Source organism: Oncorhynchus clarkii, chromosome 3, assembly GCF_045791955.1.
Source record: "Oncorhynchus clarkii lewisi isolate Uvic-CL-2024 chromosome 3, UVic_Ocla_1.0, whole genome shotgun sequence".
In the NCBI taxonomy this organism is placed as follows: domain Eukaryota; kingdom Metazoa; phylum Chordata; class Actinopteri; order Salmoniformes; family Salmonidae; genus Oncorhynchus; species Oncorhynchus clarkii.
The window spans coordinates 28,554,820-28,567,704 of record NC_092149.1 but is presented as its reverse complement, the minus strand read 5'-3'; the positions used below and the strand labels follow the sequence as shown (position 1 = coordinate 28,567,704).

Sequence of the window (12,885 nt, the reverse complement as noted above, 5' to 3'; positions counted from 1 at the left end):
AGTGTTGGTCAGGACGTGAACTGGGTGGGCATTCTATGTTGGATGTCTTGTTTGTCTATTTCTATGTCTGGCCTGATATGGTTCTCAATCAGAGGCAGGTGTTAGTCATTGTCTCTGATTGGGAACCATGTTTAGGTAGCCTGGGTTTCACTGTGTGTTTGTGGGTGATTGTCCGTAGTGTTAGTTTGCACCAGTTTAGGCTGTTTCGGTTTTCATTACGTTTATTATTTTGCACTGTTTGTATTTAGATTCGTGTTGCTATAGTCACAATAAACATGGATCGCAATCTACACGCCGCATTTTGGTCCGACTCTCCTTCTCATACAGAAAACCGTTACAGTGTTACAGGTATTATTCAATTATCATTTAAATTCACAGCAATCCAGTGTAACAAAGTCTGGGCACCATTTCCTTCCCTGTAGCAAATAATCCATTTGATTCAATGGTTTGTTTGTCTGTAGTGGTGAAGCTAGTCGTTTCAATTATATCACATTTTATGTTGTCTAAATATTTATGTACAATACACAACTGTACATAATTGTACAATAGCAACTCTACTCTAGACCCAATACATTTCATAGTATAGAAATATAACAAAAGGAGAATCCCGACCCAGAGAGAATATTCAATAGTCAAAACTCTACTTTAACTATCTATGCATAGCTTTAGTTTGGAATACTTTTCATTTTTAGTGATGGACATGCACCTATAAAAGTGATTGACTATTCATGAAAACGTCCGCGATTTACATTAATCACATGCGAGGTACACTTTTCTTTGGTTTTATATTGAATTTACAAAACATAGGCCTACTGCGAATTTGTCTTTCCCTTAGTCAATCAGATGATTAAAAGTGGCTAAAAGTGTAATTCCCTTAACATTGGTGCATGTAACATCTCTTAGAAGAGCGGAGAAGCCAAAAATATGTCAAAAACACTAAATTAAAAAGTTGCTTCATCCTTTGTTTTTGTATCATCAAACAGGTTTCACTAGTCGTATCCAAATTCTCAGACCATGATTCAAGTTTATACCTCTGTCATATACTGTAGCTTCATAGCATAATCTAGAACCATAACATAAGGCAGTTGGTAGGAGGTATATTGCAATGGACTGTCCACAGCCCATGCTGCTTGGAGGATAGCATGCTTCTGTCTGGTATAAACACATTATGGGTTACCTTGAGATTGTTTTCTTCTGAGAGTGAAAGGCACTTATGCTGATGGTCTGGAGTGTTTGAACACACACTACACCATACTAGTGAATCAGATATGGTATTGTCACATTGAAAAATGGCAGACATACACAAGCACCATGTGCTGCCACATCCTGGTTGTACAATCCACTATGTGTGTGTGTGTGTGTGTGTGTGTTTATGCGTTGAGCTTTTCTGCCTCGTCTGGTGACCTGACAGTGGTCAACTCCTCTTGTGAGCCCTCCTCACCAGGCAGCTGAGAGAGAGAGAGAGAGATAAATGGATAGAGAAAAGATGTAGTGGTGATTTATTTAGACCTTGTTTTCACCTTATCTAGTCCTAAAGATGCAAGTATACCTATTGCCTATCTAATTTCAAGACATTCCTAAATCTGTATATTTTTTTATAAAGAGAATTACAGATGATCAATTGCTGATTATACATGCATTGACCATGTGAAATGGTACCACCTGGTATTCCCGAGGGTGACTGCTTTGCTTATGATGAAATGCAGTTATTTGAGTTCAGTAACCAAATGCAAGCATGACACCTTGTGGCCACTTATCATATTGCACAACATTGGGCCCAACTGCATGCCATTTCGCAATATTTAACCTTTCATGGGCCTGAATGGCCCTGCACTCTCACACAAACACTACGTACAAATCTGTGAGTCCTGTGTGTTCATTCATCGATACAAAGTGACTGGGTGTAGTAGCTAAACTTACCTCCCAGTAGATGCCATCCTCAAAGCAGATGGTGTCAGGAGGAGCACCATAAATTGGCAGCTTCAGAATAAAACCTACAAGACAAGGACATATAAATTGCATGACAAGGACATGATACAATTACACACAGACACAAGGCATAGGCCTATATACAGGGACAAAAGAGCATAGTTATAATATCCCCATGCATTTGTGAAACAAACAAGTCAAGGCAATGCCTATGTGTGCTTACAACATTCTGTGAGCTGGTAATATTTAAATCCCCCCTATCCTCTAGCTAGTCCCTCTACATACCGGTGATAAGACCGCCCAGGAGGGCGATGCCCAGGGTTACGGCCAGGGAGATAGCCTGTCGTACGCCCTGGAACGAGGCCTCCACATCACCAGAGTGGATGTCAGGGAACACATCAGCCATCCTGCAACACAGAGAGCAGGGAGTTGAATGAAACTGTTGTGTGAATGCACACTTTGATGGCGTCTGTCTGTTGCGCAGTAGGGGGAGCTTCACCATAAAACCAGGGGAGGGCACACTTTCCCAACTTGTCAAAAAAAGGCAGACTAACCCATCTCCATAGACGTCCTTGGTTGCCAGAGCAGCAGTAACTGCGCCAACGATGGCTCCCAGGACTCCAGGCATGCCGTGCAGGTTGTGGACGCCACACGTGTCCTGTATCTTCAGCTTTTGTTCCAGGATAGGCTGAGAGGCCAGGGGTGGAAAGTTGTCAGTGCCATGAGTGCGGGTGTCTGTGATGTCTATGTACCCTAGCACCATCATGTCCTTCAAAAGGTGCCATATACACATAAGTGGATGTGTTTCTCAACATGACTGTTTATGTTGTAAATAGATACTCTTGTTCTGTTGGCATCATTAACGGTCATATCCTACTGAGACACTTTGAGAGGACATTCTGGGCTTTTCAATGATATCGCATGTGGGAGTGTGACCTGGATAACTTTCTCTTCCAGGTTTGTTAAAATGGCTGCCAACACAATTAGCACATTTTATGGAAAGGTAAGTGTGTGTAATTAGCATTTTTTGTGAGTTTTATACTCAATTGCTTTTAGTAAGTAAATATCTCAGGAATAGTTTGAGTTTTCAGAGCAGTGCAATCATTTTTCAAATAAGAGCTTATTTATGTCCTCTGTAGTTATTTTACAGACTGTACTTTTTTACTGTTGTTCATATTTACTATCAACTGAACTATTAAGTCCACTACAGTGCACATACAATGGAAAATAAATAAACCTATATTTGTTCATTGTTTTCTTTTTCTGTAGAAGTTTTTTTCACCCCAAACACTTCTAATGTAATATAATTTATTTTTATTTACAGATATGTTTAATTGCTGGGTCTCAGGAGGATAATACATGTTAATTTCCATACACTTATGTCCTATATCCTGTCTTACCAATGGCAGGTTGGCCTTACCGAGAGGAACTTGAAGCCCAGCACAGAGACGGTTCCAGCCAGGAAGCCCACAATCATGGAGCCGAAAGGAGTGAGCATCATTTCACCAGCAGTTCCCACGGCAACCCCACCGGCAAGGGCAGCATTCTGGATGTGCACCTAAAGAGAGGAGAGAGACAACGTTTTTTAAATGCTGTTCAAAATGGTTGATTGTCAGAGTCCAGTCATACCTTTATTTTAATTATCACTGTTACACGGTACCAATGTCAAGGAACGAGAAGGTAGGATGACTTATGTAATATTTGAATAATAAAAGATCCTTGTGTGACAATTTGCTATCACCATCATGCAAAGTGGAGGTGTGTGACCGTGTAGAGTTCAAATCCAATTTTATTGATCACATCCACATATTTAGCAGATGTTACTGCGGGTGTAGCGAAACGCTTGTTAGATTGCAGACAGATTTGATGATATGCTGCGGACGCACTACCCTTTCACCAACTATGAGATAATCTGAGCTGATTCGAACGGTACTACTATCACCAGGTCATGTGCTATGTTCACTGACTCCTACACTCCCTCCATTGTATAGAAAAGACAACTTCAGATTGATTGCCATCTAGACAGGAATGTAATGGACCGTCTTGATTTCAGAATGAGATGCAGATGACAGCCATGTCCTCAAGGGACATAGCAACTAGATATATTGTCTGGCTCACATGACTGTATACTCTGAAGGTAGATAGTAACTATGGTGTGATGCTTCAGCATGCATTTTTTGGGATGGTTTCCAATCTCGGCATTCTTAAATCGTATCTTTTGAAAAAGTTTGATGATTCATAGTTTGGTAGTTTAGAATAGATAAATCCAATCTAAACTAGAAAAGTACATTTTCAGAAGAAAATCTGTGTGCTTGCTAGCTTGTTTACAAGTATTTGTTTTTAAAATAAGTGAAAGAAGTGGTAGTGACTGCAGTAGTAATGGTAGTGACTGGTTATAGTTGAAAAAGTGGGTAGATGAAAAGGTTGATTGATTGGATTGATTGGTAGGATAGCCTGAACATGTGAAAGTTGTTCTGGTGTCGTTTGGTGAACGAGTTATTGTTGGTGAGTTAAATGCTATCAAAACGTTTTTCAAGCAATCTAAGTTGGTGCAGTCTGCACATTTGGAAGTTTCATGTTAATAGCTTAAATCATTTAAGAGCTAGTGCGAGGGGAGTAAATGTCATCATAATAATAATGTAAGTACGTAAGAAATCTAGAGTTGTGTTTTGCTTTCACCAAGAACGCCTAACTACATCTGTTGACAAGAGTTGAAATACCTGTCTGTATATGCAAACATCCTGCATGATGATTCAGTTTGCCAATAAGGATTTAATCCCAAAGGAATCATAGGTCTACTAGCTGTACTGTAGCCCTATGATGCAACATACAGTTGAACCAGATTGTATTGTCAACAAACACTGGGAGAAATCTTCCTTTCCCTACCATGTCAAGTCCCTCACTCCCACTTGAAATGATCTGGGAAGACCACTTTAAGCCCCTCATTTCCACTGCATAGTCCCTGTAGAATCCTACTTCTCCCTACTATGTCTCCCCAAGTCTGCATCACCTTTATAGCCCTATACTACTTTTAGGGACCTGATTTTCCTCTTAAGTCCCCACACTGTACTAGCCCCCTCACCATATCGAGCTTGCCATCATGAGCCACAACGGCAGACAGGCCATAGGTGGCCAGGGTGCAGGCAGCCAGAGAGTAGTAGGTGTTCATAGCCGTGCGGTGCTGGTCGTCTCCGTGGGCCGTCACAGCAGAGTTGAAGCTTGGCCAGAACATCCACAGGTAGATGGTGCCTGAGCAGTCAGTGAAAAATAAGTATTAGCATACCGGTATCTAATATAGTCCTTCAGTTTAGCAAGCTTACAGGTAATGTTTTTTTTCCTGGGGAGGTGGATGTACTCTTAATTATGACACAGATTCCCATACATTGGCATGCATCGTATGTACAGTCAAAACATAACTGCCGTCTTCAGAAAATGAAGGTTAAGTTGTCTGACTTGTTGATGGTGGCTAATTGTATCTAAAGTACGGGCTTCCTGCTAACGATGAGCAGGAGGTATTCTTACCAATCATGGCGAAGAGGTCAGAGTGGTAGACAGAGCAGTTCTTGTGTTTGCTCTTGTCCAGGTTGGGGCGGTAGAGAACACGAGCCACCATCAGGCCAAAGTAAGCTCCAAAGGTGTGGATGGTCATGGAGCCACCAGCATCCTTGGCCTAAAGATGGAAATGATCTACTTTAAGGGGTGTAAAAAGCTTAGTCTATAAGTAGAGTTTTCAATAGTGAGGAGAAAGCCTAATAGGAGAGTAGGCATAATAGTACGTAAAACAGTAAAATAGTACGTAAAACAGTTTTAGTGTAGGTTTGTATACAGACATATACAGTATGAATTGTACATTTAATGGTACACCTAAACACACACACACTCACTCACCCCCAGAACAGAAAGCACAATGAACTCATTGACTGCGAACAGGGTGACTTCAATCACAGACATGACCAGCAGCTGGACTGGACTGGTCTTCCCCAGGACCGCCCCAAACGAGATGAGCACTGAGCCTGTGCAGAAGTCAGCGTTGATCATACTGCAGGAGGGACAAACAACTCTTAATGATAGGGTTTATTAAGGAATACACTACAGTACACACTCCTATGATATGCCACGTATACACATCACATGTATCTGCTGGTGTGTTGTGCTTATTTTAGTATGAAATGTAGGTTAGTGTGTGCATGAGCCCTACCTCTCTATTCCGACATGGATCTTGCCCCCGTGCATGCCGTGGACGAAGCCCTGCATGAGAGTGGCCCACTGCAGAGCGAAGGCTGCGATGAGGAAGTTGAAGCCCACACTGCTAAAGCCGTAACGTTGAAGGAATGTCATGAGGAAACCAAAGCCAATGAAGATCATCACGTGCACATCCTGAAAGCCTGAACAAAGGAAGAGAACATTATTTTATTACTTTGGATGCACATTGTCACTATTGAAGTGCATATGTGGTCAAGTCTCGTAAACACATTAACAATCCCCTTCTTATGGTTTGGTGAGAAAGACTATCTGTCTTATGACAGTAGTATAGCAGTATCTTTCAACTAATTGAAAGTTCTGGTGACTTCCCCACGAAACACCAACAACCCCTTTTAGTCAACATTTTGTGATTTAAATTGAGCGGGACAGGGGGCTTTGGGAGCCTCAGTTGACCTACATAGAAGGACACAGAGAAGTTACCCTGTGCCTCATAGCTCCATTCAGCCTGCTATCTGGCCTTGTTAACCCGGGCCTACTACACCTCCCCCTGCCCACTGGACGTATTCATCCACATGGCACTGGGGAGTAGGGACAATATCTCTTGGTCGTTGCCTGGCAACTGATCATTGGCATGGAGGATATTCCCACTGCCCAACTCCCCACTGGCAGGCTGGCCCAAATACCCTGTGACATCTCCTATATTAGAAGGACACCTACAGAGAGGTGAGAAAATGTAACATGCACACACACACACAGGCAACACCTATGAGGATGTATAAAAATAAAAATAATTGCACACATTGACATTGATTGTAAAAGCCCTAAAGGCAATCTATCACCTGCACTCATGAACCAACATACAAACCAGTTTTAATCCAATGATTTATTTACAGTTCTCTTAATTCTGACTGCATCTTTCAATCAGATAGAATTTGTCCAGTGATTATGTTTTATTATATAACAAATCACTTTAAAAAGTCAGCTACCTGCACACATTCATCCAAACGGTGCCCTGTGCACCCACCATCTGATGAAGGTAAAGAGACATCTGTTACAAAACACCAAAAAGTCTAATGGCATTTGGCGATTGTCATTAAGCCTACAGTACATGACCTGAATGAATGGATGCGTATTGCTGAGAAATGGGGACGCAAATACAGTTGTCTCTCCCGAGCTCATCCGCAGGGGAAATTGAGGGCACAGTTGAAACAATGTTGCAAGTTCGCTAAAGGCTTGGACCCAGTCGATACCATGTAGAGTCCCCCCAAAGTTTGACTTTTGTTGAATTTAGGGAAGCTCATGTCTCATTTGGGGGGCCGAGCTCCCCATAATTTGTTTTACTACACCTTAAACGTTTGAAGTTCCAAACAGGACATGATCAATGAGAGTAGTCAGATGTGCACGTGTGTACTCTATGTGTGTATGTACGTGTGTTGCATTCTCAAAGGTGATCTTCCATTCATCAGTGAATGTGACAGGTTAAAGGTTATCTCAAATAATGCCTTACAATGGATCTTTAGTGCATCCTCTTTCAATTTACCCAACCTTGAACAGGTTTCTACTTTGTGTTAAAATCAGTGTCTTTAATCACTCAATAGCTTGAGGCAAAGAGCATAAATAGTGAGCCTGGCATAACGTGCATCAGCAGCTTCACCTGCTTTTAAGTGAAGGTCCAATCCGCAAATGCTCAATTTATTCAAATCTCAAGAGTCACAGACTTCAACCTCAAAGATTAATTGAATTCAAAGTCAAACGGACATGATCCAACTCTTAGAGATTCACGTAATTCAACTCCCAAAGTTTCCCATGACTCCCATAGCCTAGTCAATCACACTGACCACAGTGGTCAGTGTGATTGACCAGGCTATGACTACCAGGCCTAAACCAGGGAAAACCATGGAAAAACTGGACAGCTCATCTTTGGATCCTTAATTACCTTTTTCTGCCACACAGTCTTTTTCTCTTGCTTTCTCTCTCTCCCTAGCTCTCTTTCTGTGTATCTCAGTCCTCCATATGACAAGCCTTTCTGGCATGACAATAAACACATAAATCAGACCACAGCAAACGTTTCCTTCTCTCTGAAAACAATCTCTCTCTCCCTCCTAACCCCTTCTCTCCTTTTCACCCTCCCTCCTGTACCTCATCTTTCACTCAACTGTTTCCCCTCACACTCCTCCCCAACGTGCCCCTTTCTCACGCAGAAGCCCCCATCCCCCTGGCCTTTCACTAATTGGACAGTGATGGGGGGAATGTGAAAATGAAACATTCCTCCTACACATTCCCATGTCTGTATATCAGATATTCTCACACTCCTACCCTGGGGCTTACCTGCACCCATTTATCTGCATGACATATAGTACAGGGACAGTATTGGGAAAGCCTCAAGGTGTGGTGACAGCTAGGACTAGTTGCACACAGGAACTTTTAAAAGGGCTAAGAATTGGACACACCCAATACCTCCACCACCTTCCCCCAGCAGTCTTCCTTTGCATTTCATTACTGATCTGTTAAGGTGGAACAGCAACGTTCAGAGGAGGAAAAGTATACCTTTGCCTTTGGTGACTGATTGAACACCCACTACAACAGACATGCTATAACCTATTCAGAGACCAAACTTCCTTCCCTCTTGCTGTTCAAAGTAGCCTATGAGTTAGAGGGCTTTGACGCTAATCAAAGAAACATTGACGGAAAAATCTGAGAAACTAAAGGGTTAAATCAAAGGACAGTAATCTCTCCGCAGATCTCTCCCAAAACATTTGGCAAACTAAACCTCCACTTATTAGGAAACAAATTAACCATTTGTTGCTTTGCTGCTTGCAGCCAAATGTCAACGCAAAGGAACACTGAAGAGCTCAGGGGTCGTAGGGGAGAGTGGAGTAAGTTGATACATTTTACATTCAGCATTACTCCGTCAAGGGAAATATAGTATTCTTTTTAACAAAGATATTAACATATATTTCAGGATGTTGTGTATCCCTGGAAATAATCAGATAATAAATCATTCATGTAAACATTACAGTTTTGAAAACATAGCGTGTCCAAAAAAAGTGTTCTCTTGGCACAACTTACCCCGGGACGGCCTACAAATGTCTGTACTGAATTAAATATGATATATCGTCAGATTCGTTTGAGCTTCAGACAACTTTTCTGTCATGTTCATTGTCTTGACAAACATGTATGGCATGACAATGAATGACACAAGACACTTGTCTAAACAGCAAACATATCTGCTTCTGCTACCATGCAAGTTGTCGACACATTGACAAAACATAACAAAGAAGGAAAAGAACAATCCTTTCATTTCTATAGATGGACTCCACATCCCCCATCCTCTCCACCCTCACAAGGTAATAGTTACCCTTATCCACATGTTTAGGGTCAGATCACCATACTACCTAATCATAACCATAACCATTAAAAGGAGGACCCTGATAGGAGGACCCTATCTGACCCTGTATCAGTGGTTAGGGATGTCTACTACCCCACCTGTCTCGTTACCCCAACCCTACCCCTCTCGCTGTGGTCACTCACTGGGGTAGCGGTAGTAAAAGTCGTTGTCGTAGTTGGAGGAGCCATTGGCGATTTCCTTGTGCCAGAGCTTAGCGTCTGTCTCATCGTCGTACTGGACCAGAGTGCCGAAGAGGATGATGATGATCACCTCCAGGATGATGCAGGCCATGGGCAGCTTCAGCCGCAAGTTAGTCGCTGAGTTCGTCATGGCTGTGGGGTTACCTGGGTGTTCTCCTGGATCTGCACTATGGCCTTAGCGGTGAATGGTTAGAAGTCCAACTCAGTTCCAGATCGGGGAACACAGCAACACACACTAACACTCACAAGCACTGGTGACTGCAGTGATGCAATGGGAGTGCAGGGAGTGAGGACTCAAGCTGACACATGAGTTGGTCTGACTTAATTAGTGCATTTTGGTTGGAAATGTTCATGCCCACCACCTTTCTGTGTGCCTCCAATCAGAGGCTGAATGAAAACCTCAGCTCCTCCCCTTCACTATTGCTGCTGTTAAGGTGGTCTGGAATGAGATAGTACTCCTTAAAATGACCAGTTACTCCTCTAGATTCATAGAGAACGAATATGACCCATTAAAAACTATTTTCATCAGGTTGCCCTTCATATTGAAATCATTTCTCATACCTTATCTACGGTAAAACATTAGGTTGATGGTTCAAGGCCCACGGTGAATAAAAAAAACACAAACAGATGCATGCAGAGAGTCAGGCATGCACAGGATCTAACATATTGCTCCTGTGATTGTAAGCAGTGTCTCTCTATTATGCCATTGACTCCTCAAAGTTAGACAAAAAGTAAAATGAAAACAAAACATATTGAGATCAGAATAGTTTGTGCAACCAGGTGTGATTTTTGTGATTACATTCCTAACCAAAAGACAGTTCTTCTCTCTCACACACACACACACACACACACACACACACACACACACACACACACACACACACACACACACACACACACACACACACACACACACACACACACACACACACACACACACACACACACACACACACACACACACACCTTACTGCCACAATGTCAAAAATCTAAAAGAGCCTGTAGTTGAGATGTTTGGACAAGGGGCAACCGGAAAGGTTGTGGGACATGGGGTTTGTGATGGGTGGGTGGGGGTGTTGAGACAGGTTTTGGGGGAGTAGGATGTGAGAGGGGATGGAGGCAGGTCTGTGCACATCTTTCTCCTGTAAGGAGCAGCCATCACTCAATATGTATGCTATCTTTCTCCTACAAAGAAGAGCACCTAGCAGGAATGCTGTGATGGTTTAGAGAATCTCAACTAAAAGCCTACCACAGGCACAAAGCCAATCTATGAAGTTGAATTGTGAATGTCTGTCAAGCTTCCTGCCTACCTTTGTGCCTGTATGACTGTCTGAAGAGTTGGGGTCATTTCACACTTAATTCAGTCAATGAAGGTCAATTAAAATTCATGAATTGACGAATTCCACTAATGATGATGACTGGTGGCATACTGTAGGGCTACTGTAGCTAAGGCACAGCAAAATCCAAGTAGAACTTACAGTAACTATGGATTTTATTGGCCCATCCACCACTCCAGAGGACAAAAGTGACTTTTGTATGACATTTTTTACAGCTATTTTGTGACATATACTGTACATTATTCATACATTTCACATACATGGTACTTCTAAAAACAGTATTACCAGGGCTGTAACCAGGGTTTGAGTTTTAGTGAGAACAGTTTGGGAGGGAGGGGGATATTTAAGTTTATTTCCTGAATTGACTGCCTTCATTTCGAATTGAACCCAGCCCTTCTGGGCATGTGCCCTGCGTGCACGGTCGGTAATTTGGATGTAATTACTACAAGTTTAGATAGCTGGCTAGACTAACTTGACTAATTGACCAATCTAAATATTTTTTGCTGATATGGGCTAATTGAGTGACTGTCAGTCAGAGACCTATGACAAGAGGAAAACTGCTGATGTTCATGTTCAATTAACCGAAACAGAAAGATTATCTGGATAATGGAAAAAAAGGCAATAATAAGCCATTCTTACTACTCTACTGGAGAACCAGTTTGGTTTAAGTCTACCTGTTGTCTGACTGACGCTTTAATAACATTTTACTGCGCTGGGCTGAATCAGGGTCACACAAAGTGTTTCTTGGTAGTCTTAAAACAAATCCACTTTGAAACAAAAGTATACACCTCACACACATGTTATGGGCATAGTAAAAAGAAGACACCTGTACCATGTACAGAGTTGGCATGTATTCAATTTTGAGTTTGCATACCAATATTACACTTTATATACAGCACAGAAGACCAAAATATAACAAAACTGTTTGACACAGAAACACCAGATTGTTGGCAGATGTCTTGGGAAATAATGTTTAATTATGAAATGAGGAAAAATATTAATAACATTCCACCCATGAGACCATTAGGTCATTTGACTGCAGGAAAGGGGGAGAGGTTTAATGCTTTAATATGTAATACTCCCCCCCCCCTCCAAACTCGTATACATTATTTAAACAAGCTCATTTAATTTTGTCTGGCTTACCGTTGCAAATAAAGCAAAATATTTGTTACTCAGAATTTGGAAAACAAGTAGTCTGGAGTAGGCAGAGCTTTAAGTAAATAAGTAAACTGATTTACCTAGTGTAACATGTTTCATCTTGTCTTTACGTGGGACCCACTACCATTCCTCCGCACGGTACGTTGACAGGCTGGGCTACAGGGAACGTCTAAATCATCAGCCTCTTCAAAACAATTGAGTTTCACTTACTTAGCCCCACAGTTTAACTCGGGAGCATTCTTCTCTAAACTGATAGCATATTCTCAGATTAGTAAATTACATGCTTGCCCAGGTTGGGACACTGGCAGAGCGGATAATGTATTGACCATGTTCTGTACATAGTGCCTCGCCATCTTGATTAATGGGACTTTTGAAGTCAACAAAACAAAAGCCCTGGATCATGGGCAAAACATGAATTTGACAGAGGTTAGCCTGGTGTAAGGGATCCCTTTAGTAATTTATAAAGGAGGGCAGTGTTTTATTGAGTACATTTAGTGCTGACCCAATTAGTCGGCTGGTCGATTGTTTGGTCGTTAGGCTGTTGGTCGACCGGGTGTTTAAGTCGAGCAGTAACAAATATATATACTGTAAATGTGCGTCCATCTCAGTGAACTAATCCATTGCTGAGACCTAGACTAAAAGCCCATTAATGCTTGATCCGAAAATGTGG

The 12,885-nt window shown here is 41.9% G+C and overlaps 1 protein-coding gene across 1 annotated transcript; it reads right to left on the bottom strand.

The window, feature by feature from the left end:
• Window positions 1–345: 345 nt before the first annotated feature.
• Window positions 346–10,018, bottom strand: LOC139392469 (ammonium transporter Rh type B-like). The gene is made up of 10 exons (XM_071140483.1): window positions 9,664–10,018; window positions 6,128–6,314; window positions 5,818–5,968; window positions 5,452–5,599; window positions 5,012–5,178; window positions 3,350–3,487; window positions 2,484–2,617; window positions 2,215–2,336; window positions 1,921–1,994; window positions 346–1,448 (listed from the first exon to the last, which is right to left on the bottom strand). Exons 1-10 carry the CDS (start codon window positions 9,848–9,850, stop codon window positions 1,371–1,373), a joined length of 1,386 nt encoding a protein of 461 aa, XP_070996584.1. The 5' UTR covers window positions 9,851–10,018; the 3' UTR covers window positions 346–1,370.
• Window positions 10,019–12,885: the final 2,867 nt, after the last annotated feature.

What these genes read in the sequence shown, in the direction of transcription:
- LOC139392469 (XM_071140483.1), bottom strand. Translation starts at nt 9,850, where the DNA reads ATGACGAACTCAGCGACTAACTTGCGGCTGAAGCTGCCCATGGCCTGC. An exon ending in CCTGGGCGGTCTTATCACCG is followed by an intron (nt 1,995 to 2,214) that starts GTATGTAGAGGG and finishes CTTGTCTTGTAG; the next exon opens with GTTTTATTCTGAAGCTGCCA. An exon ending in AGGATGGCATCTACTGGGAG is followed by an intron (nt 1,449 to 1,920) that starts GTAAGTTTAGCT and finishes TCTCTCTCTCAG; the next exon opens with CTGCCTGGTGAGGAGGGCTC.